The 22787-nt window shown below is 35.9% G+C and overlaps 1 protein-coding gene and 1 long non-coding RNA gene across 2 annotated transcripts; both read left to right on the plus strand.

Moving 5' to 3' along the window:
* Positions 1–11027: 11027 nt before the first annotated feature.
* LOC127160670 (uncharacterized) lies at positions 11028–12861 on the plus strand. The gene is made up of 3 exons (XR_007826815.1): positions 11028–11151; positions 11476–11564; positions 12726–12861. It is a non-coding gene; the product is annotated as an uncharacterized LOC127160670 (long non-coding RNA).
* Positions 12862–14025: 1164 nt separating this feature from the next.
* On the plus strand, positions 14026–18129 carry LOC127160666 (uncharacterized). The gene is made up of 6 exons (XM_051103323.1): positions 14026–14112; positions 14984–15263; positions 15586–15828; positions 15923–16036; positions 16729–16804; positions 18057–18129. The coding sequence occupies exons 1-6, from the start codon at positions 14026–14028 to the stop codon at positions 18127–18129; spliced, it is 873 nt and encodes a 290-aa protein (XP_050959280.1).
* The last annotated feature ends 4658 nt before the right edge of the window (positions 18130–22787 follow it).

Below are 22787 nucleotides of genomic sequence, written 5' to 3' on the forward strand. Positions count from 1 at the left end.
TCAAAGTCACACAATTTTTACGTAAGTAAACGTCTAGAATTAAAACATTACATAAACAATTCACAGTCTCATTCAATCATTATCCAATAATAAATTTAAAACTCATTTATTTCAAAAAGGAACCGCAACAATAGCTCACTGTGGAGACGCTGTTACCGTTAGCTAATCAGCTAAACAAGTTAACATAGTTGTAAATGAGTCAAAATCAAACAGGGCTCGCTGCAAAGCCTTTTTCCCTGTACTACAGTGCACCGAGCGCTTACTAGTTACTAAGTAACACGTAATTCACAAAATAAGACTTTTTTTCCCGATTTAACTCAAGCGAAAACTTACCTGAAAGCCACAGATGTCCCGGATGAGTCGCCTTCTCTCTGGTGGGTTGCTAAGAGACGAATAATAGTGATGGGTCGTTCTTGAACGATTCGTTCATTTTGAACGAATCTTTAATGTGACTCGGGACGAACGAGTCGTCTCGGGGAGTGATTCGTTCAGTCGCGCATGCGCAACATCTATTAGGTTCTGTACTGGAATTAGTTCAACTGTTTTAGAGTCGTTCGTTCACCTTATGGGGATGTCACGTGATGAACGAACGACTCGAACCCGAAGACTCAAAAGATGAACTAATCAATTCTCTTTCCGGCTCAGACTGCGTTGGTTAGCTAATTGGGCTGTCAGGTGATGAACGAACGACTCAAACCCGAAAACTTGTCAGATAAGAGGTGAGGTGAGCGAATCATAGACTATGACCCAGGTAAACAATGAATTAATATTTCTGTTTCTTATAGCATTATAGTTTTGTTTTGTTTGTAGTGTGATCAACGTTTGTGTAAGCAGTAGATGTGTTAGGGAAGTAAAACGTAACATTTTAATTATATTTTGCTAAAATGAACAAAATGAACGAAATGACTCGAAAAAAGATTCGTTCATTTTGCTGAACGAGACTCAAAGGACCGAGTCGGTAAAATGATCCGAACATAGAACATAGAAGCTCCAACTCATGTTCTTAACTAAGAAAACTTAAGTCAGAAAGAAATCAGTGAATTGACTTGTACCTGAACTTTAAAGGGACCCAACACTCTTTTTATTTGTGGTTTACTGTCTCTGTGTAATATACTTTCAGACTTTTATTTTAGGAGGACAAACAAATTAGTTTATTATAATAATAACAACTTTTTTAATTATTGTTATTGCTGTGACAGTAATAGCCATATTAGTGTCGTCACGATACCATAAAAAAGACTAACGATACTATACCAGCTGAAGTATCATGATACCAAGTAGTATCACGATACCATGGAGTATTGTTAATTTAAAATTCAATTCTACAAAATGAATAAAAATTTCATAAATAAAAAGATGTAAATGAAAACAGAAAGGACTTTTCTCTGAATACTTCATTAATGTGAATCAGTGACTGGCTGTTGTTATCCATGAAATCATGTAAACAAAACTCTTCATGTAAATAAAAATCTTAGCACTGCACAGAGGCTGCATTAAGTGACATTTAGATGTGGTATTTATACATATAGACTGTATTTATAATTGCATAAATGTTGTTATGAGATTAATGTTTTAAATACAAAACTCTGCATATAGAAATATGTTGGAAAAGAATGTAATATGATGGGAAACTTAAAACCGCCAGCAGGAGGCAGCAAGTGTTCATGATTGAATCACTGAGTCATTCAAACGGTTCTTTCAAACAGGCTTACAAAAAAACTATTTGTGTCTCACTACAAATCTAGTGAAATGCTGTAATATAAAAATTCCCAAATCCAAACCATATTATTATACGTGATATGAAACATTTTATGGAACAAGCTTTTTTGCATGATTTATATCATTTGATTGGGGAAAAAATAATCTTATTTAGGGTTGGGTATCGTTAAAATATTATCAATTCCGATTCTGCTTATCGATTCCGATTCTTTTTGCTTTCAAATGTGAATACAAGATGATATCAAGCATATTTATTCTGTTTCTTTCTTTCTTTCCTTTTTTTTTTTTTTTTTTTTTGCTAAACATTTAGTTGCAGCTGAATACCATGAACAAAAATCAGCAGGCTACATAAAAACAAGATTCACTTAAGAGCTGTTTGCAAAATAGAGCTGCCTGATATAGGAATATATAGGCATATATATTCAGGCATATATAGGAATCGATAGGCAGAATAATTTTTTTTTAATTTCACAAGAAGTATCCGATTCCTGACCTTAAGTATCCGATTCTGGAATCGGAATCGATTTTCGATACCCAGCCCTAATCTTATTCCAGACATTGAAAGTGCATGGAGTTATTTTTATGAAAGTTTTACCCATTATGGAAGATCCACGCACTTATACAAACACCAATTTTCAAACATAGGCTAATTACCGGACAATAAATTTGGATCTTATAAACCCAAAACACATTTTTTAAACAGACATTAAATTAAAAACGCCCATGGAAAAGCAAAAGTTGATTATAAATCTGTAAATGATAATACAAATAAAATGGCTTTATAAATTGATCCCTTCTAACAAAAAACTCAATATATCAACAGATAAATGCAAGAAAACTTTAACAGTAATTATCTAGTATACCACATCGACAGCTTTACTGTCGTAAAAGCGAAAACTTACCTGTAGCTCAACAAATCGAGGTGGTGCCGGCGCCGGTATGGCATGCGCAATTTGCGGTGCCAAAGCTAATAATTACTGTTAAAAAATGACTAGTGTAGATAGAATGTACCCATTTTTTTGTATTTTACTTGCCACCTCATATACTTAAGTAAACTATAACTGATTTTCATGGGTTATATTTAACACCCTAATTTTTGTGGAAATACCTGGGATTTTTAACTGATTATTCTCTTTCTTTTGCGCCTCATATTCAGTACCTAGTGAGTTAATATCTGTTAAAACTGGGACTTCAAGAGCCCTTATTCATCATTGTTTATTGTACTCTCAGGTTGGTTTGCTGAATTTGTCAACCTGTAGACTTAAGCATTGATACTTATTTATATATAAAATAGTTTTAGGTTTACTTCTTTTGTATTTACAGCAGAATATCATTCAAAAAAGGTGTACAGAATTATGGGCTTCACTCACAAGACTATTATCTTTTAATCATCACTAAAGTCTGTACTAATATGAGTCAGTGGGCATTTAGTTATGCTGCTCCATTTGACTGAAATCAATTACAAGATGAGTTATGTTTTAAAGTTGGTATCACTAAATGATTTTAAAGGATCTAGTTTTAGAGTCATTTGATTGTAAATGTTTTGAGTGATTTGTGTATAATTCTGTATAATGTATTTGTTTTATGTGTAACTAAATGTGCTGATTTATCTTGTGCGGTGTATAAATGTGCTGGACCCTCTTGTGAATGAGATTGTAGATCTCAGGAGTTTTACTTTCTTTTTAAATAAATGTTTTAAAAAAAAGTGCAGAAAAAGATAATGTGCCAAAGCATAATAGTTCAAAACATTTTTAAAAAACTTTAAAGATGTTTTATGTAAGAATAAGACCTATCGTTTCACATTGTCAAATGACTACAATAATATTGAGTTTTGCTCTTGCGTAACATGATATTGATAATACGTTACTTCCCTAGTATTTATTATCTCTGAATTGGATTCTTATTGTTTAATTATATAATTAGCATGATACTGTCACACATAGTTGTCCAAGCAGACGAGGATAAAGAAGATTTAGCAAAAAGTCTTTAATGACACACTCAGAAGGAAAATCCAATAACGACCAACACAAACATACAACTGCTGTATTACTGAGAACAGACAAACTGAACTGAAACAAGAGGAACTTAAATACCAAGAAAATGAGGGAAATAATGACAAACACTTGTGAGATCAAATGAATCACCATGACAACTGATAATAGAGCGGGAAAACTGAACAAAGGAGCACAGGAACTAAAGAATAAAAACTAAGAGTCCATGAAAATGAAACTAAAAATACAAGATGATTAAAAGTCTGTGACAGATACATTCTTGACTGACAAATAAAATGTTATACTTGATTTATCTTGAACTCTCCTGAAATCATTTTGACTAGTAGATCATGTGGAGGCTGATGTTTCAAATCTCAAATCTGGATGAATGGAGCAGTAGGAATGCCATCAGAGACCTTTTCATTTCTATCTGTCACTGACTTAGCAAGTTGTACTGAAGTGACCAAACAAACTACACTTTTTGTTCTGAGCAAGTAGTAGGCAGCTGATGGTATAAGTTAACCTTGCACCTCTGACTAAGTTCAGACAGACAAGTTTGTGATTGTGAGATCCACGACCTCTGGTCGTCGTTAGACTCAAATGCGACAACGGGTCCCTGATGAATGAATAATTGAAAGTATCCACCTTATTCTTCATCACAGAAGTAAGCATATGGGTGAGACTTCCAGTTCATTAGCCGCTATAGAGAAATAACACAAATAATTACAATGTGCAATAAACGGTAAAACTGTTTGCACTACAAACCAGTGTGTTCATAATTAGGATAATACATTAAAATAATATGGTAAGACACACCAATTGCAATGTCAAGCAACAAATCAAGCTGTTTTGTACAGCTAAAAATAGCTGGAAGGGAATGAGCCCAGAATCAAGAAAAATAAAATGTTTTCATTTTTATGGGAATAATAAGGTGGATAGGATGATCAGAATAATTAAATATCTCAATTAATATTATCTGATATTTGTGATTAGTTACTAATTAGAAACTCAATCTAAATGTAATGATCACTTGAAAATTGGAGTCAGATTAAACACAGAGCTACAATAAAATTTAAACTCAATCCCAACTTTGCAGAAGCGCAAGTAAAAGATATGACATAGTTATACTATAATGTTACTCTCATTTTATCATTATCACCTGTATAGTACTATAAACTTGTTCAGCATCACAATCAGGAATCATGTGGGTCGAGTGCATTTAAATTAATGCTTTAGCTGCTGGCAAGTTAAAATCTCTGTTGTGCTGATCCTGGTGTATAGAAAAAGTAGTGCTCATACAAACACACACACAAACACACTCTCACACTAAAGATTAAACACAATCTCAGAGATCATTTATGTTCTTCACTCTCTGCAGGCTGATTTACTGCAGTATTGGAGAGGAAGGCTGTGCTGCTCTGATTTCAGCTCTGAGATCAAACTCACACCTGAGAGAACTGGATCTGAGCCTTAATAAACCAGGAGACTCAGGATTGAAGTTGCGCTCTGCTCTACTGGAGGATCCACTCTGTAAACTAGAGAAACTATAGTAAGTAATTAAGTAAATGCTGTCATTTATTATCTTCTGTTAAAGCAGATCTCAGTGTATTTTATTTTTCTCTGTATTTTACAGCATTTGACAGTGGAAACTTCACGAGCTCCAAACATGTGAATCAAAACAACACGTCCTGAACAAGACTGTCACCTGGACAAATGCAGATACTGATCCAGCAGTTTCATATGTGAAGGATTTTTGTTATTAATTTTCATTCAGCCTATTTTTTTTTTCCAGTCTTAAAAACAAACAAACAAACAAAAAAAGTAGATTGGACATACTAACTGCACTGTACAATTTTTTTAGTGTGAAATTACAATATATTTTGGGTTAATAATTGCACACTGTAAAACTTTTCACTATAAATTTGCAGGAACCTATAAAGTATTTTTGTACCAGTAAAGTACTGTATATTTTTATACAGTTTATACTGTATACATTTTGTATTTTTGTATTTTTTTTTTTTTTGGTTGTATAGAGAATTACAGTGTAATAAAAGTTGTCCTGTAAATTAACAGTAAAATACTGGCAGCATATTTCGTCACCTTGGAATTATAAGGTTCTATCTGACATTTTTTTCAAAATTGAGTCACATATTCTTATTCTGTGACAACTTATTTACATTATGTGATTTTTTTTTTTTTTTTTTTTTTTTTTTTTTTTTAAGTTTACATTTAGTGTACATTTTAGGACTTTTTATTTAGAAAACAAAAAGGTTCTATTTTAGAAAGTCGAACTCTAACTTGGTTCTATAAGGTTGTATCTGTGAGCCAATCAGCTCTTCAAATGCACACAAGAGGATCAATCAGGATCAACTTTCTTTGTCATGTCGCTGGACTGCACCGTAACAGGGTTATGACTAGAAGAGATACAGCTCCAGCCGGAAGTGGTGCAAAAACTCGTCGGATGTGGCCCCGAAGCAACGCCAAATCTCATCAGACATACAGGAAAAATTTAACGAACAGTGAAAACAAAAAGTAGCAAACTATTTTTTTTTCTTACTAATAATTGATGATATTGATGATGTAAAAAATATTAGTGCAGAAAATATCAAACTTACGTACAAAAAAAGTGACATTACAAGCAAAGCACCATTTATACATATGTGTATATAACAAAAATATAAATAATACAAAACGAAAGCTTTACCAAAAAAAAAGTTAAATGTTAAAAATTAATTAAAAAGGTAAATTAAAAAAATAATTTAATAGTTTTAAGAGATTCTTGGCACAAACTAATGTCTGTCTCATTCAGCGTCTACAATCAAAACAAGTCGTTTTCTAATTATTTTTGTGGTGAATTAATACAATTGTTAAACTGTGTTTGTATGAGAGTACTCATGTCAAAGCCTCGTGGATTTCACCCTTCCACTACCCAACATAAATGTCTTCAAATGTAAAGTAAGCTGTGTGTGCTGTTATTGGAGACTAGACTTACAATTTCCAGTATCTACACAATAGGGGGGGGGGGGAATTTTTTTTTTTTTTTAAAAAAGAGCAAAAACACAATTTGTTGGCACAAAACATTTTATTTTTACTCAAACACAAATGCACACACAGACAGACACAATGCCAACCCTAATAACAACAACAACAACATCATTCACTCATGCACATACACAAACACAGTGCCAACCGTAATAACAACAACATGGAGGTGTGTAAGAAAGAGGAAGTGTGTCATCATGAGGGGTATGACACCTCACATCCTCTGAAAAGTCATTCAATTGAACAATTAAGGAGTCCAGAAATGGCTCATCCTGCAGATGGTAAGTAAGATCCTAAATGTCACGCAGTAAACTCCCACACTTTTGCCTTTTATTTGTCCTGCTGTTGCCTTTTGGAGGATTGCTGCTGCTGGTGCCGTCTCTGGGACGGGTGTTGCTGTCTTGGGAAGGAGGGTTGCCGACTCTGGGAGAGGTGAGACTGCTTAAACATAAGTAAACGGGGTTATCCCTGTATATCCCTCCTAATTGCTCCCAGCCCCACACCTGTACCATGCTGAAAACAGCACAGAAGTGTTTGCAAGGCAGCAGGTTCCTCTGCCAGTCCTCACATGTGCAGGAGGACATTGTTGTGTGGGAACCAAAACATATTTTGTGATAATCTGCACACTGAAAACTCCATCCCCATGCACTGTGACATCTTCCCGGTGGTAGGACATGGTGATCCATGATGTGGTCAATAGGGATGCACCGATACCGATACTGGTATCGGGCCGATACTGAGCTCCTGTACTCGTACTCGTACTCGTACTCGTTAAAATGCCCCGATACCAAACGCCGATACCACATCATGTGACAAGTGCGTATGCAGGCAAAGAAACACCGACAACAAAACAACAGACAGCAGAATGGAGTCATTAGAGTATAAAGATGTCTACGAAGTATGTGTATGTAAGTAATATAATGTTAAACATTCAGTATTAAGCTTGTTTAACTGGTGCGCGTCAGCTGATAGGCAGAGCACGCAGATTGGATTGAGCGCGCGGCGGCCAAGATGTGCGGGCTTGTCGAGTTAATATCCCGCCTTGACATCACTGGAAAGTTTGTAGTTGGGTGAGATATGTCAAAAACAATTTAAGTAAATCAATGCACAAGTTATTTAACGGTATAAAGAGAGAGGGAGCGAGAGAGAAAGCGCGCGCTGTTGCGTGATCTTCATTGATGTTCGCATATTTAGCACACGCATCTTTTGGATTAAAACAAAATCGTAGATATAAGAATATATATATAGAATAAGAATATATATAGGGGCATTCGCTATAAACATCGTTTTTTTCAGCCTTAAGCATACACGAATGTCCGGCGAAAGTGAAACTATAGCAGCCTGTGAAATGCGATGCGATCTTTTGCTTCATGAGAGATTCTCCATTATTTGAGTCGCCTTGGATTGTAGCCCAATAGCAGCATATTTCAGATAAAAAAACGTGATTTATAATTCTGAAAATATCAGAGTTAGGAGATTCATAATGAGTGGTTCACGTGATTACAGTACTGAGCCGCTGCAGTGGAGTAGTTTAATGTTATTAAATTGAAGATGATGAACCATAGAGCAAGAGAAAAAAAAAACAGTTAAAGTAACAAAACACATTTTAAAGGGCATAATTAAGTGTAAAAACAATTAAGGGATATATAGTCAACCCAAAAATTATTTAGACAGCAGATATACACCATCTTTTGACAATTTTTGATATATATTTATTTTTATTATTTATTTATTTATTTTTTTTTACTAGTGGGTGCAGGACACAGTTTATGATAATGGATTCTAAATACATTTTGGTTTGACTGTATCTATTTGATAAACAAAGTTGACCAACTAACATTATACATATTCTTTTAGTTTCTGTACCCTATATTTTACAAATCTACCTGTAAATTTTAAAGTATCGGTATCGGTACTCGGAATCGGCAAGTACCAAAAATAAAAGTATCGGTATCGGGCGAGTACTGAAAAAAGTGGTATCGGTGCATCCCTAGTGGTCAACCACAACACGAGGCCTGTCTCTCAGGAACAAAGGCAGCCTTTTACTGTATTTGCAGTACCACTGGAGCACTTCACACTGAGCTCAATGTACCTTGAATAATAATAATAGTATAAAACGAACATCATGATGAGTTTAATGGACGGTTATTTAAAGATAAAGTTATATTCTTTAATGAATGAATGCTGTTCAATTTATTCACTAAGTAGTCATGCAGTTCTCAAACCTAGTTATAGACCATCAAATTACATGATGCTGACATGGTGTGTATGAAACATTGTCTGGTCTCAGTCTAACAGTTAACTTCATCTTAAATTAAAGCCCACTTTCAGAAAAAAAAAAAAAAACTTTACAGATAATTCACTAATCCCCTTGTTATCCAAGATGTTCATGTCATTCTTTCTTTAGTTGTAAAGAAATTACATTTTTTAATCCGGGTCCGGATGAGGACCGCACCCGTGACAGTTGACGGGCCAGGATGCCGGGCCGTGATATCCCCCAGAAGCGCCGCGTAGGTGGAGGAGGACGATGCCGCTAGAGAAGCCACCGCCCCTCGCACCCCGGACCTGAGCGGGGAGCGCGTGCGGCCGCCGGACTCCGCCCCTTACCTGGACCCCCCTTACAAAAATGTCCAGTGGTAATCCTGTGGTACTGCAACAGTACAACATAAATTTATCACACAACAACTGAGCATAGCTAAATATGACAGGATTACCACAGCACTTTCTGCTGTACAGTATCACAAGAATTTACCATTAAATGCCATATGTGGTTTTTCTGTTGTTCTTTTGTGGTAATACCAACACAAGCTAAATATGACAGGATTACCATAGCACTTTTCTGCTGTACAGTATCACAAGAATTTACCATTAAATGCCATATGTGGTTTTTTTGTATGGTAATACAAAAGTATTGAAACAGAGATAATTATGATAGGATTACTACAGCACTTTTTGTTGTACACTATCACAGGAATATCCTATAGTACTTTACCTTCTTGGGCTCATTTATAAAATGCTTATAACATGTGTACACCTCTCTTCCAGCTGTAAAATCTGTAAATTGCAAGTGATTATGAAAATGTATGCAGCTAAATGGTTTCATATTACCACCTTAAAACTACATAATATCATTAACATATAGCAGTCAACGTCAAAATCATTTACTTTAGAACAGCAAGCAGCAAGAATGGTTTAAATTTCCAAAAACCTGCTGCAGTCAATAATCAAAAGTGCATACATCTGTTTTCATGTTAAAGACCATTTTTATAAATATTAATGTTGCTGTGGACTTTAGTGTACACACATTGTAAGATCAAATGTGTGCATGTACACACTTTATATATATTTCCAGAGAGAAAAACACGGCGAATATTGCATTTTGCGTAAGATTAAAAACGGCCTTTTCAATACCGACCAGATACAATACTGATTTTGGCAGAAAAAAAAAAAATAAAAAAACATGAAAAAGGTCGTTTATCGCATTTTGGAAGCAAAGTCTTCATATATTACTCGATGACATTTCAAAGCAGCAGGTGGCGGTAACGAGCTTCACGCGCTGGTTTACCAAACATGCGCCACAACTAACGCCATAGGAGAAGCCCCCGCGTGGTGAAGGCGCCGGCGGGAATCGACTCTTCTTGAGGAAACGCTGACTGAATCTGCAGCAGGTTGGATCTGTGCTCTTAACGTTTGGACGACAATCACCAGTAGTCTCAAAGTAAGTGTTTAATATATATTTTAAATGTGTTTTAAGAAGGCTTTTGAAAAAAATGTGGCCGTTTCTAGTCGTTTTATGGAGTAATTGTAAGACTTGCCATGGTATACTGTAAACACGGTTATATTCAGTGCAAGGAGGAATACTGCTATGAAATTGTATGCCGTTTAAAGGGGAAATATGAATTAAACTTACATGGTAGTACATCTATTAATGTGCTGACGAATAAAATTAAATACCATATAGTCGCCCAAAGGTTGTGTTGTATGTGTATGAGAGTGCAAATATGAGTGACGAGTTCTGTTACTAGAGCCTTAGAGTTTTACTGTACTGTACATTCACAGTAACAGGAGTTACACGTACAAGAGACACATCCATTTGATGCTTGATACTGCAAATAGGTATTTCTTAGTTTAATTCATGTATTATTCTATATACAACACGCTGGTTTGTAGTGCAGATATAGTTTTACCCTAGATTGCCTGTAGTAGCTATTAAAGCAGAAGTCCATGTTGTAAAATTAGGATATATATATATATATATATATATATAATTTTGTGGCAGGTCTACCTAGTAATGAACTGTACTGTAAGTATAAGGAATTCAGATTGAATGTTTTTGATGGAGGATTAAACTTTGACATTTTCTTTTCTTTCAGGTTAGGTGCCAGCATGATTTGGCAGTGTAAGTTGTGTCACATGATCCTTCAGAAATCATTCTAATATACTTATTTTTTTTTAATAATGTTAATAAAGTTTCAGCTTTGCTCCACAGCAGTAAATTACATTTTAAAATGTATTTTACAAACAGTTTAAACAGTTATTTTAAAACTCTTTGACACTATTAGTGTGTTACTGTATTTTCGAGCACATAAATGCAGCCTTGGTGAGCTAAGGAGTCTTGTCTAATCTGTAATGTTTACAGATTAGACAAGTACTGTATGTCATTATGTGAGTAATGTTTTAAATAATGTTTAGTTTCTTACAAAGACCAATTGTTTTGTTTCAGAAGACCTCATTACATCGCCAAGCACGAGTGGACCAGCAAGGGTGTTAGTGACCACGGGATCATGGGTCTTTAGTGTTCTACTAAAGAAAGTAAGTTTCTAACTTTTATTTAAGGAACTAGGCTTTTTTAGGCTTTGAGTTTAATGTAAGTTTAATGTTAAGTTTAATGTACAATGATCATGTACAGTTTTGCTCATAAGTTTACATACCCCTTGCAGAATACCCAAAATGTTATTTTTTTATTTAGTACCGACCTGAATATTTTACAAAACAGATGTTTATTTAAACTCCACAGGACAAAATAATGACTGAATTTATAAAAATGACTCCATTCAAAACTCCATTTGAATAATCAAACAAGAAAAATGTACACATTCAAAACATTCCAGTTCAAAAGTTTACACCCCCTGGCTCCTAATGCATTGTGTTGCCTACTTAGCTATTACAAAAGGTGAAAACATTTACTGATACTTATGTATAAGTCCCTCAGTTGTTCTCATTGTTAAATAGATGGATCTCAAAATCATACAGTCACATTTGGAAAGTGTTCAAATATGTAGAAGATGCTGAAAAAACAATGTGCAGGAGCTGGAGGATTTTTCTGAAGAACAGCAATCAGATGAACTGCTCAGGACAAACAAGGAACTTAAGATAAAAAAGATAAAAACAGTCGTGAATCATTCAGGAAATGACACAGTGTTGAGATTCAAGGGTATGTAAACTTTTGAACATGGTCATTTAAATTAGATATTATTTTGTCTTGTGGAGTATATAAACATCTGTAGTGTTCAATGGTTTATTCCTAATCCTTGCTTTCTGACCTAAACAAATTTAACATGGCTGTACTAAAAGGATTAGTTGACTTCCAGAATCACAGTTTACTGATAATTTACTCACCCCTATGTCATCCAGAATGTTCATGTCTTTCTTTCTTCAGTCAAAAAGAAATTAATGTTTTTGAGGAAAACATTCCAGGATTTTTCTCCATACAGTGGATTTCAAGGGTAGTCAGCGGACTGAAGATTAAAAATGCAGTTTAAATGCAGCTTTAAGACCCAGATGAGTCCTCTGCAATCTGACTTTGCTGCAACATGGAACCATTGCATTATTGAGACACTATTGTCCTATTTAATACTGTAAAGTTGCTTTGACACAACCTGTTGTGTAATTAACACACTGTTTAAATAAACATGATATTAGACTTGATATTGGTTATTAATTTCTGTTTGTATCTCTCTCTTATTTATTCAGGAGGAGTCTGATGAACCAGATCTTGGAGATGTTCAGGGGATCGTTTGCTAGATCTAGATCCAAACTACAACACAGCTGACATCAGGGATTCTCATCTTTTGAATGAGTGACACTTGTTTGCACAATTACTGTCTGCTTTAATTTTTTGGCCTTATCACTAACAGCCGTTATTGAATGTAAACCCGTAAAAAGAAATAATTTTGTAAAATGTTTGCATTTGTCATTTTACTGTTGCTGCGGTCTTGTTCTTTTCAGTTTAAAGCCAGATATCCTTGTACACATTGCCTTTACAGGTTTTCCTTGATATAACACATTTACTTGACTCTTGTTAGTGATGAGGTTGGGCAATTTAGGGCAAAAAAGGCTTTTGTTTTAAAAGGTTTAAAAGACTTATTTCATTTATCGAAATGTACCAAAGTACATCTGCATTTGATGTTTGTTAATGAAATGCTTTTGCATTTTGAGGTTGTAAAAGTTTTGTGGTGTTGTGGAAAATGTTTAAACTCTACAGTGTGTAGAAATTAATTTTCCACAATTAACAATATATTGTTGTATTTTAAATATTCATTTTCACTGTGTTAAATGGAAGCGGTTAAGAAAATTCTGTTCAATAAAAGTCATTAAGTTTTTTGAGTTACTTGTACTCAATGTTTTTAAGGCTTATCGGGGTTTACAGTTTACCCTCACTTAAAAGGTTAAAGGAATACCACAGAATACTCCAAAAATAGTAATAGTAATAGTATTACTGCAGAAATATGACTATAGTAATGCAAGAATATTACAGCAATATTATATACTATACAACACAGAATCCTGTGGTAAATACTACAGAAATGTGAAAGTAATACCACACGTTACCACAGGAATATTACATACTGTACAACAAAATTCTGTGGTAAAATGTCCCAAAAAACAACACAATACTACACAATTACCACACAAATCGTATGTGGTTCTTTTGATGTATTATCATATGGAATACCACAGGACATTTTTGTAAGGGTTCCTTCTTTCCTCTTTCTTATTCCGCTTGATTTGCCGCTTTTGTAGCATCTTTATAAACAAATCGTCGAGGTAAATCTCAAGATTTTCTAGTTCATTATTCCTCCTGTAAGATTGTTGGGGAAATGGCACATTACCGTTGCCAGCTGTTACGGCTGATACAACATTTAGCATGTGTGTTTTACTGCAGAGTAACTGTGTTCATGCAGTAAAAGTAGCACATTATTTTTTTTTATTGTGAATTGTTGTCATTGTACAGAAAAACCAAAAGCCAAAGTGACAATCAAACCTGCTCAACATGTATTCAGAGGAGACACAGTCACTCTCAGATGTGACATATATGATGAAGGAGTCACTAGATGGCGCTACAGCTGGTATAAAGAAGGTTTAATTGGTGTTTTCAGTGAACTACAGGAACACACACATTCAGTTTGACGCAGGTAAATACTCCTGTTATGAAGAAGAGACAGAAGGATCACGAACATCAAACAGTAATGAAGTTACACTGACAGTATCAGGTGAGTTTGATCATCTCTGCATAAACACACACAAGTTTAACATGTTATTAATGAGTGATTTCTCAACTTCAGTTCCCAGAGCAGTTTTAAGTGTTTCTCCACAGATGTGGTACACTGTCAGTTCTGCTGCTCTAAATCACACAGGAGTTTATGTGTGTAGAGCAGAGAGAGAAAAACCAGCCTATAACACACAGTACAGCAACACACAGTTAATATGGGTCACTGGTGAGTTCAACTGAACCACAGAATGAGTGAAACACTCTTGACATTTCCCTTGAACTTTTCAGAGCTTGATGTGTTTTGAAATTTTGTCTTGTCATAATATGCGGCTAGAGATGCTTTTTTACTGCATCCACTAGCAGGACCTAAATAGGCCAAACTAACCAGCAAAACTATGATTCCTGAGTTGCAAAAATGTTAGACATTTAATTCTATTGGAGGAAAATTCATAAAAAACTCAAATGTAACTATAGTGGCACAAATGTTTTATTTACATAGGTGGACTTGAGGAAATATAATCAAATAGGTGTGATTAAAAAGTATAATCTGACTATTTTAATAAATGTTTATTAAGTTTTAAATATAAATACTTAGTGATGACTTATGGATTTTTTTGATATTACAACCTAAATATCTTTCTGAAATGCTGCTTTGAACCAATTTAAGTTGTGTAAAGTGTTATATCAATAAAACTATCCTGACTTGATTTCCAAATTGTATCTGTAATTGTCTTCTCAGGTGTTTCTCCTCCAGTCTCTGATCATCAGTCCCAGCAGAACTCAACACTTCACATCTGTCTCTCTCTATCTGAGCTGTGAGGACCAGAGTGACTCTACTGGATGGAGAGTGAGAAGAAACACAGACAGATGGGGGCTGGAAGATTGTTCATCATCAGTGTGGGGATCACAAACAGGATCTACATGTACAATCAGATCCACCATGATATGGGACACTGGAGTGTACTGGTGTGAGTCTGAATCTGGAGAGAAAAATCATCCTGTTAATATCACTGTACACTGTGAGTCTGTTTCTGTGTTTATTCATTTCACAAAGCCCTCATTTTATGTTTCAGATTTAAATAGCTGGATTGTGATCTCAATTCAATCACTCACGCAATCTTATTCCTAAATGACAATGAATCTGCTACAGTAGATTATTAAACTTTTGACTATTAAAGCATTGCTCAAACTTTGATTTTGTCATATAAAAATTATTGTGATTCTCAGTTCATTATTAATTATTATTATTTAAATTTCTTTATTGTTGTTGTTGTCATATTTTTGATACATTCTTACTATATTCTTACTCTTTGTCAGTTGATGTTTGCTCTGTTTCTGTAGTTGATGTGATTCTGGAGAGTCCTGTTCATCCTGTGACTGAAGGAGATACTCTGACTCTACACTGTTTATATCAACATACAACCCCACCAAACCTCAGAGCTGATTTCTATAAAGATGAATCACTCATCCAGAGTCAAACTACAGAGATGATCATCTCTACTGTCTCAAAGTCACATGAGGGTTTCTACTACTGCAAACACCCAGAGAGAGGAGAGTCACCCAAGAGCTGGATCTCAGTTACAGGTGAGAGTCAATGAAACTGTGAGCTGATTTATTTCTTCTTATGTCCTTGTTCAGATTTGGTGCTTGATAAAGTGATTGTGTGTTTCTTCTTCAGTGTTTCATTCAGAGTCTCAGATCTCTGTTCTCCACATACTCAGTTCTGTACTGGCAGTTTCTCCATATTTGTTAGTGACAGTCGTGCTGATTTTCAGATGCTGCAGGATGAGAGGTAAATATCTGTCTGATTTATTACATTATATTCAGTTAAACATCAAATTGGTCATCATTATAATTAATACTGAGTAGCTTGTCATGCTTTGGGTTTGTAAGTGTTTACTAAAGCTGCTTTGAAACAGCATGTATTGTGAAAATTGCTGTAATAGAAATCAGTTAAATCTGTTTTGCTCCTCCTGTTAATCTTTTACTTTTCAAATACACATAGACAGGCATCTGAGAATGGCTCAATTTGAAAAAGGGGATATAATTTTTACAGATTAATTAAAAACCACTGCATGGATTTTTATCATTATAGGGTAGATTTGTACCTACACTGCCAACACACGTTAATGTTCAAACAACATGAAAAAGTGAAGTTTGCGTCCGATGACCCTTTCAGACATTATAGATAAATATACACATGCAATTTTTTTCAAAAACAACAATAGCATACGGTATGTATTCTTAGTGAGGAAATGCTCCAAAACTCCTTATAGAGGAAGAAACATGAAAAGACCATGGCAGGTGATGTCTTGAAAACTGCAACATACCTGTGAACTTACCTCCTATTTAAATCAAGTGTAAGGTCTTACTGTTGTGATCTGAGATGAATCATTTGATTCCTGTAGCTGTTCTAGTTGGTACTGCTGGTACTACTAGATCTTAGTGCTGCGTTTGACACTGTCGATCATAACATTCTTCTAGAGAGACTGGAAAACTGGGTCGGGATGTCTGGGATGGCTCTCAATTGGTTCAGGTCATACTTAGAAGAGGTTATTATGTGAGTATAGGAGAGCGTAAGTCTAAGTGGACATCCATGACATGTGGAGTCCCTCAAGGCTAAATTCTGGGGCCGCTCTTGTTTAGCCTGTATATGCTCCCACTAAGTCAAATCATGAGAAAGAACCAAATTGCCTATCACAGCTATGCTGATGATACCCAGATTTACCTAGCCTTATCACCAAATGACTACAGCCTCATTTATTCCCTCTGCCAATGCACTGATGAAATTAACAGTTGGATGTGCCAGAACTTCCTTCAGTTAAACAAGCAGAAAACTGAAGTCATTGCATTCGGAAGCAAAGAGGAAGTTCTTAAGGTGAATGCATACCTCATACAACTAAATGCATAGGGGTCAAACTAAATGCATAGGGGTCAAACAACTAAACACCAAGTCAGGAATCTTGGTGTGATTCTGGAGTCGGACCTTAGTTTCAGTAGTCATGTCAAAGCAGTAACTAAATCAGCATACTATCATCTCAAAAACATTGCAAGAATTAGATGTTTTGTTTCCAGTCAAGACTTTGAGAAACTTGTTCATGCCTTTATCACAAGCAGGGTGGATTATTGTAATGGTCTCCTCACTGGCCTTTCCAAGAAGACCATTAGACAGCTGCAGTTCATCCAGAACACTGCTGCCAGGATTCTGACTAGAACCAGAAAATCTGGGGGAATCCACTTTTAGCTATTATGCTGCCCGCAGTTGGAACCAGCTTCCAGAAGAGGTCAAATGTGCTAAAAAATTAGCTACATTTAAATCTAGATTCAAAACTCATATGTTTAGCTGTGCATTTACTGAATGAGCACTGTGCTTCGTCCGAAATAATTGCATTATGTATAATCATTTTTTTGTTTTTAACTGTCTTAAATTTATTTTAAATCAATTTTTAAATCATTTTTAAATCATTATAGCAATCAGTTTTTACATTTTACATTTTTTATTTTATTGTTGTGATCATTGTTTTTGTGATTGTTCTACTTCCTTTTTTGTGATTATTGTTTTTATTGATTTTATGATTATTCTACTTCCTTTTATGTAAAGCACTTCGAATTACCTCTGTGTATGAAATGTGCTATATAAATAAACTTGCCTTGCCTTGCCTTGCCTAGTTAAAAATGTTATTCAAAATGGTTGAAAGTTACTTCATATTAAAACATGTTTTCATTTGAACGTTTTAATGGTTTTAATAGTCAGGACACTTGCATGCATCTTTCAGCATTTACTTTGCACAGTTTTTTTTATTTGTACACAGGATTGTGCAGTGGGTTAAGGGTGAAGAGGATGTTTTGGGGAAGGACAATGATCTTCCTTCAGAGGAGCGGTAGTGGTGGTGGTTGTGGTTGTTGATCAACAGGTGCTTCAGTTTTGGATTGTTCCTGTAGCGTTCAAGCAGCAACACTTTATCTCTTCGCTCCTTCTCCTTCTGTATTTTCTTCTCCTCCTTTTTCTTGGCCTTCTCTTCTGTCCAGATGAACAGAACAAGTGGCACTTTTCTCTTGCTCTTTGGCTCCTTCTGGACATTCACATGGTGCTGGGTCTCATTCAGGAGAGGTTACACAGAACAGCTTCATCATGTGCTCATCCATCTCCTTCTTTTCTGAGTGGCTTCATCTAAATGGCCTTCTATGGCCTTGGAGACTTTCTCTTCCTCAAATCCCAGGACCTCCACCACTTCACTCGCCCACACTTCTTCCAGCACCTCACTGTCACTGTTCAACCAAGCAGGCATTCTTGGGTTCATTTCAGCTTCCAGTAGTCGGGGGCGTTCAGACTTAAGTAAGTCACAGGCCCGGATGGTCTTCCCTGTGTACTGCACATACTCGTTCTCCTCATCCTCTGTGTCAATGAGCATGAGTTGTGGAGGCGGCTCAAACAGGAAAGAAGTAGCTGGCTGAGGCTTCAGCAGACTGGGAGGACACACTTCATTGAGCAACAACTTCATCAGGTGCAGGAGTGGGGCTCGGAGGAACCACCAGTCGTTTGGGAGGACTCACTTGGGAGCGTCGGAGAGAAAACAGTTCATCAGGTGCTGGAGTGGGATGTGGAGGAACCACCAACAGTTTTGGAGGATCCACTTGAAGAGGAGTACCTGGCAGGGACACTTCCTGGCTTTTGAGGACGCATGGGTGGTTTGGTCACTGGTGGCAGGGGTTTGAAGTGAGTGGCTGGTAGAGTGAAGTGTTCAGAGACATTTGGAAGCATTGGAAGTTCTGCCTCTATTGGCTTTAAGAAGGAAGATCTCACTGTAGAACTGACTTGAGTTTGCTGAGGTCTGACCTCCACAAGAAGTGGAGCTGGCTCAGTGGTCTTTTGTTCCTTCAGTTTTCTCTTCTTCTTTTTCTGTTCTCCAGCCTCTCTATGCTCACTTTCTCCCTCCATCAAATATTCGATATGATATCACTGGTGCTGTCCAAAAATGGTCAAGTGATAAAAGTCAAGTGATAAAAGTTTTCATTTAGGTTTTGTAAATATAATCTGAGCATTTTAGAATTTGTTTTCATAAAAATATGACTTCTTGTATCATTATTGTGTAATTATTGTTGTATATATTCATACAGGCCACTGATATAAGGTTACAGAAGCATTACATCCTCCAAATGAATGTCCTTCACATTTGTTCAAATAGTGAGTAAAAGCACTGAAATTCTGCTACCCCAAGAGCCCAACGTTGCAATATTACAACATTTCACTAAAAATGTACTAAAATATAAACAAAAAATTTAATTCATTTATTTCTGCTAGAGGCCTCCTACAACAACATATAAGTGGTGAAAGATTTTTTTTCACGTCTTTCTGGGCTAATGGTGGAAAATAGTAATGAAAAACTAAAATATAATTATTGTGGCATAAAAGTGTTACTTACATAAGTGGACATGAGGAAAAATAAGCAAATAACACCTTAACACCTGTAACACCTTATGGAGGTTCTTTTTGGTTGTTACAGTCAAAATATATTAAGGTGTAATTTCGTTTAAGTTTTAAAACTAAATACTCAGTGATGACTTGTGGATTTTCAGATATTAGAGCTGTAATATTTTTCTGAAAAGCTGCTTTGAAACAATTTAAGTTTTAAAGTGTTCAATTAATAAAACTGTCTTCACTTGATTTCCAAATTGTATCTGTAATTGTCTTCTCAGGTGTTTCTCCTCCAGTGTCTCTGATCATCAGTCCCAACAGAACTCAACACTTCACATCTGTCTCTCTCTATCTAAACTGTGAGGACCAGAGTGACTCTACTGGATGGAGAGTAAGCAAATATATGGACAGATGGGGCCTGGAAGGTTGTTCATCAGTGTGGGAATCACAAAGAGGATCTACATGTACAATCAACTCCACCTTGATATGGGACACTGAAGTGTACTGGTGTGAGTCTGAATCTCAATCATATTCCTAAATAAAAATGAATCTGCTACAGTAGATTATTAAACCTTTGACTTTTAAAGCATTAGTCAAACTTTGATTTTGTTGTAGCATCTGGACCAATCAGAGTTATTTGTTACATTTAACAAATCATCTTTATAACCAACAAGCCAGATATATGCTGGAGTTCTGGAGACAACCCCCCAAAGCAATTAACACCCCAAAAGTGCTCAGTTGCCAGGACCACCATCAGATATCATGTTTTTTATTGCTCCAAAGGAATGCAAGCCGAACACACTACATTTGTCCATAGGAAAGACACAATGCCTATAGAAATGGACTACCTATTCATTCACAGACAAACCTATCCTTGACCTTTCTATCACACATAGCCCCAGGCCATTGTGTATAGTATTACTGCTTTGTATGTTGTGTTTTCATTGTATTTTGTTATATGCATTTGTTATGATAGATCACTAGTGTACTATAACTTACCTATGCCATGTTTGATCTCTTTGAATTCGTATTTTGATGATCTAAAAGATGGTGTATATTATCTGTTGATACTGTAGGGTATCAGAGCGAATCAGACAAATGGAAGATTCGATCAGAACATTTGGTTGAAACCAAAGAGCCAAATTCCACAAAGAGGCCCAGGACCACGTCATAAATCTGTCCAGGATACCCTGGCACCAGCCAGCCTGAAGTAAGCCTAACCAACCAACTTTCACAGCTTTGAACAACTTGCAACATTAAAACAAAAGAACACAATTATTGATAATACCAACTCAGGAAGGAGGTTGTCAATTTTGGGGCAAGAAACCCAAGATTAATGGTCAAAGATACAGCACATCAGGACCATCACACAAGGAAACTTTGCTGGGTGGTGCTCCCCCACCTAAGACAAGAACCAGACCGAGTTCCTTCTAAATTCCTTTGTTTCTTGGAACATGCCCTTAGTTCACAGAATGGCAGAGAGACTGTCCCTTTTACCTAAATATGCACCAAAATTATGCCTAAAAGGACTTATGAATGAACATCAGACCACTGCATAACTCCCTACTATGTATGTTACCCACACATTTGTCTTTTATGTTCTAATCACTTGTTGTGTATGTCCTTTTTAATAACTATTGAATAGCTTAAGGGTTTATATTCATGTTTGGTATGTATGAGTTTGAAAATTCATGCTTTGAACGTTTCCACCGATCAATTCATTGTCAAATGCATTGTATTCATGTTATAGGAATCATGGCCAAATTATACTCTGCAAGAGCGGGAAAATTCTGACCATGTGACTGATAAGATAACATGCTGATGTATGTTTTGGGAGGAGAAACAGCAATATCCCAAGTTAAGACAACATCTAATTGGTCAAGACACCATTTTGGGACGTGTCCAAAACTGAGTTTAAAACCACAGGACACCATCAAATTTTGCTTTTAGCTATTTCCATCGCTCCTAGCCATGCTTTTAGCTGTTGCTTTTAGCTTTTTAGCTATTGGTTTTAACCATCGCTTCTAGTCATGCTTTTAGTTTGTGCTTTATGCCATCGCTCCTAGCCATGCTCTTAGCCATCATTTTTGCCGCTGTCTTTTTGCGTTCTTTGAACGTTTCCTGGCTTGCACGCTAGCCACTCCTCTAAACGAAAACATGAGGAGATCGTCACATTTCTTTCTTTCACTTTAATCTTTTCTTTCCATTGAGAGTTGCGTGTTCTAAGTTAAGTTTTGCCGCTAAGCCGTGTCTCAGACTTTGTGCCTGCCTCAAAACTTCAACCAGCGTACACGACTCCATCCTCCAGCCAACGCCCAAGACATCACTTCCAACGACCACAAACTTCCAACCAATCAGCAACCTTGGGGAACCCCTTTCTGCAACGACGTCATCAAAGGAAACCCCTTAACACAAAGGCAATGCAAGTACAACCTCTAGATTCTAGCTGAACTGGTTCATTTAATATAACGTTTAATAACCTCATTGAGAAACTCAACGCGAGGGTTAATTAAATGATTGACGGTTGTTCAGGTCTAAGAAATTGCATATACTTATGCTATAAACTTGGGATTTCACATTTTCACTCTTCTAAACTCATTCTTTCCTCATCTCTCTCTCTTTCTGCAACTTGTATGAATGTGTGAATGCGCATCTATGTGTTAGATTAGTGCATATGTCTTAGGTTTATCCAATAAATTTCTATTCATATTGAAAAGAGAAATATTTTGTGTTTTGTGCTTATAAATTAATGTCTTAAACTGCCGACCTTGTTACCGTGCTAATAAATAGTGTTTTCACTATATTTTGGATATTAGTATCCATTACAGAGTTGATGTTATACGGCTCGCTCAATGAATCACTAGCTGATTTGTTGATCCACTGTAAAATGGAGATTTTGTTCAATCTTAAATGATTCCCTTTGAGCTAAATTGACTTCTGTAGATCCCCTACAATACCTATGCAACATATTAGTGTTTTAAGAAACCTTTTTTTTTATTTTTTACCCATTAAATTTACATATGCAAAATACCATGCTCACAGACAAAGAGTCTTAAACTTTCCCTTCAAAAGTGAAAGTCACTATTGGCTCTTGGACCTCCTGGAGGTGTAACCATCAAGACTTTCA

This window comes from Labeo rohita, unplaced genomic scaffold (assembly GCF_022985175.1).
Source record: "Labeo rohita strain BAU-BD-2019 unplaced genomic scaffold, IGBB_LRoh.1.0 scaffold_422, whole genome shotgun sequence".
In the NCBI taxonomy this organism is placed as follows: Eukaryota; Metazoa; Chordata; class Actinopteri; order Cypriniformes; family Cyprinidae; genus Labeo; species Labeo rohita.